The following is a 3,409-nucleotide window of genomic DNA, read 5'->3' as shown; positions in this document are numbered from 1 at the left end:
CATTCCAGACGGGTTTAGATCTTGAACCTGCCGTCTTTAGACAGAAATTGACCTTGAGACGAGCCAACCAGTAAAACCAAGATGAGATCAGTAAAAACGATGAAAAGCAAACAAACAGCTGCTCTATTGGGTTCCTCAGAGGGAAAAAGGATGGCTAAAATTGTGGGGTTGGTAAGATTTTTCAATGCTTTTAAAAGACATCTCATATGTTCACCAAGGCTGCATTGATTTGATGGAAAATACAGTAAAAGCAGCAATATTGTAAAATATTTTTACAATTTAAAATAACTGTTTTCTATTTGAATACACTTTTTTTTTAAATAACTTGTTCTTCTGGTGCAAAGCTGAACAGCCATTACTCCAGTCTTCTACTCCAGTGTCACATGATAATTTAGGAATCCCTCAAATTACAAATGAACATCTGTTTTCTGGATCTCTGGATCTCAAAGCTGTGAGAGAGGGTGGAGATTTGTAAATTATGAATCACCTAAATGGTTGAACATTCATGATGGGGGAAAACTCACCCCATGGTGTTGAAGTCGTCATCAGGAGGTACGTAATCCTCATCATCACTGGTTAGACCCAGTTCATTCCCATAACACTGATGGACAAAGTGCCACAGCTCTTTGGGACACAATGGCTAGATAAAAACGAGACACACAGTGGGTGAACATGGCCACCAAACATTTGTTTTCAACAGATCATAGGATATAACGCCATGTCTTGTCTAACCTTGTCCAGAAGAGCATTTTGCCAGAGTCTGAACATCATCATGTATGTCCGATCTCTTGCCCCGAATGAGGTAAAAAAGTGCTGGAGGAGAATATGTGAATGTTTAGTGTTGGTACACTACTGGTGATATGTCAGTCAAAAGTCAAAGGCCTGTGTTTACCTTTTCACTGTCTGTACACAGCTGGATGGCATTGGGAATGAGTCTAGCCGTCTTCTCTTTCGTCATGGAGCAAACATCTTTCAACCTCACAGTCAGCTACACGCACAAGACAACAAACTCTATCACTCTATTGCCAGAGCTAAAAAGACAAATAAAGTGCTACATCTTCAAAAGAAGGGCAGAAATGTGATTTTTGTGCAAAATTAGCTGCTTTCCCTGACACAGCTTTGCTGATCCAGCTGTGAAAGACTGATACCCTCTGAGATGAGAGTAATTCATCAACTCACCAGCGTTTCCCAGCGGAATATGTTGCTATAGAAACAGATCCAGTTTTCGGAGAGGTAGAGGCGACCCTGCAGGAGGATATCTCTCTGCAGGGCACAGGAGTAGTCTGTCAGGATGAGGTCACAGGTTTGAGGTTAAGACATACCAGCCAGTTTCATACATGAAACTTTTCCATTGTGTCCAATCACACACCAAAAATATAGTAGGCTACCACTGGTTAGAAAAAAATAGTGGATTTCAGTCTTTTATGAAAGCTGTAAAAACTATAATACCTATTACATCGCAGCATAAAGATCAAATAAGACTCACCCACAATCAGGCGCTCTGTGTCGGGAAGCTGCTTAAAGAGCTTCCTGAAGTCTTCATTTCGCTGTTTGTATGTGGGGCTCAAAACCTGAGAGACAAGAGGAAAGAGAGAATGAGACCAGTTATATACAACACACATAAACACACAGCCACAAACATCCAAAAAGAAACAGTCAAAACATTCAGCATTTCCAAGATGGTACAAGACCTCATTTGCTAGAGACAAACTGTAAAGGGTCATTCTACAAAACAGGTGCCATTAAATAATAATAAGTAAATAAAATAAAAAAATGCATAATTATATAAATTACATTTAAAACATAAAAGTTAATGAAAATAAAATAAAATGTTATATATACATATAAATTTTTATTTTATTTGTATAAAATATATACTATATATATATTTTTTTACTTGCGTTTTGTTGTGTTTGTAAAACTGACAGCCTGGTTCACAGAACAACCCCTCCCCCCATTAAAAAATATGAATAAATATATTTTTACTGGGCTTCATCATCTACACCAAGGTACTGATCAGTACATCAGTCCCTCTGCAGTCCTGTCCTGACTGTAACAGTTTGTGAGATGTTCATGATCTAACATAACCAAAGCCAAGCAAAAGGACGCTTCTCTTCTCTTCTGCTCTCTGATTAGTTGCTTACAGCAGGAACGCTCTCGAAATCTAAGTCCCAGTCCGTCCAATCACACGGGGGCACTTCGGGCTGTTGGACTGCCTCCCAGTCGTAGAGCCAATCAGTCTCCGCCTCAAAACTGAGGATTTCCATCGCTCTTGTCCAGTTGTGGAGACTTTGCCACTTATTGTCTCAGCTCCTGACAGTGGTGCAAAGCTTCACAGCATATGTGCTGACCTCCAGTCCAGCTTCACCAGGCCACACTCTGAAATGACCTGGAGTAACCTCAGCAACTTATTAGCGTTACTTATTCTGTTGTTTAAGTGAGTCTCAGCACCTCAACGCCAGCCAAACAATCCTCTACAGACAGCAGGAGAACTCCTCACATTGATAGACACACATCGCTCTTGAAAATGGAGTATGTTTTCCTCAGGAAATGAGTCCAATTTTTAACAAGACACAGAGGACAGTTAGTGGTAACATGTAGCAATGTTCGTTCCTTGGAATTGATCACCTGACGCTCTCGAAATGGAAATGTTCCTTGCAGCTGCTCTCTTCTTGTTTTAGAGTTTACTCCTGCTGATCCACTAAATTTACAAAATACAAGAAGCAGTTTCAGATCCAGCCAATAACAGGAACGTTGCCACTTTACAATGTTTCGGATCCAAATGGTTCATGAAGGTTTTCCAATACGGTTATCTAATAGGAACATTTGCATGAAAAAATAAATTCTGGCAAGAAAAACAAAACTGTGAGACTGTTGTCCTAGAAATATCCAGAGGCAAACATCTATTTACACAAATCCAAAAACAGAAAAGTGCTTGAGGAACCCCCAAAAAACAACCACCTGTTGGGATAAAAACTCTCTTCTCTTCAGACAAAAATACTGTATTTTTTTCTTTCAAAATTCTTTCTTCAGCATGCATAGTCAAAATGACACACATTAATATCCTTGCAAGCCAAGATGCATTCATCAAGCGCTTTTGAGTAAATTTCTTCCCAGAGGATGTGAATTTTGTCTCAATAAATTTCACAGAATAACCATGTTGAGCTGAAGCAACCCTTTACTATGGCAGGAAAGAGTTCTACTGAGACTTTCTACAAAACAATTCTGCCAAGAGGAGTGGGAGTGGCCTGAGGGAATGTTTGTGTCTGAGAAACAGGGAGGGGGAGGAGCTAAGAAAGCCTGCTGGCCAATAGAATGCCAAAGAGAGGAGAGGGGAGGGGCCGTGTCAGATGTAGTAAGCTCATTGCTTCAGGCTGTACATTTTTCTCACTCATGATCGAAGAGCTGT

At 40.1% G+C, this 3,409-nt stretch overlaps 1 protein-coding gene across 1 annotated transcript; it reads right to left on the bottom strand.

The window, feature by feature from the left end:
- Positions 1-524: 524 nt before the first annotated feature.
- Positions 525-2,899, bottom strand: LOC107683331 (GRAM domain-containing protein 1B-like; the record flags this gene model as incomplete). The annotated part of the gene is made up of 6 exons (XM_016479386.1): positions 2,145-2,899; positions 1,487-1,571; positions 1,180-1,283; positions 893-988; positions 733-813; positions 525-640 (listed from the first exon to the last, which is right to left on the bottom strand). Coding segments are annotated over exons 1-6 (605 nt in total), but the record flags the coding sequence as incomplete, so codon positions are not given.
- Between the last annotated feature and the right edge of the window lie 510 nt (positions 2,900-3,409).

This window comes from Sinocyclocheilus anshuiensis, unplaced genomic scaffold (genome assembly GCF_001515605.1).
Source record: "Sinocyclocheilus anshuiensis isolate Anshui unplaced genomic scaffold, SAMN03320099.WGS_v1.1 C33182845, whole genome shotgun sequence".
Classification (NCBI taxonomy): Eukaryota; Metazoa; Chordata; class Actinopteri; order Cypriniformes; family Cyprinidae; genus Sinocyclocheilus; species Sinocyclocheilus anshuiensis.
Note: the sequence above shows the minus strand (reverse complement) of the source record. Positions and strands in the feature narration are given on the sequence as shown.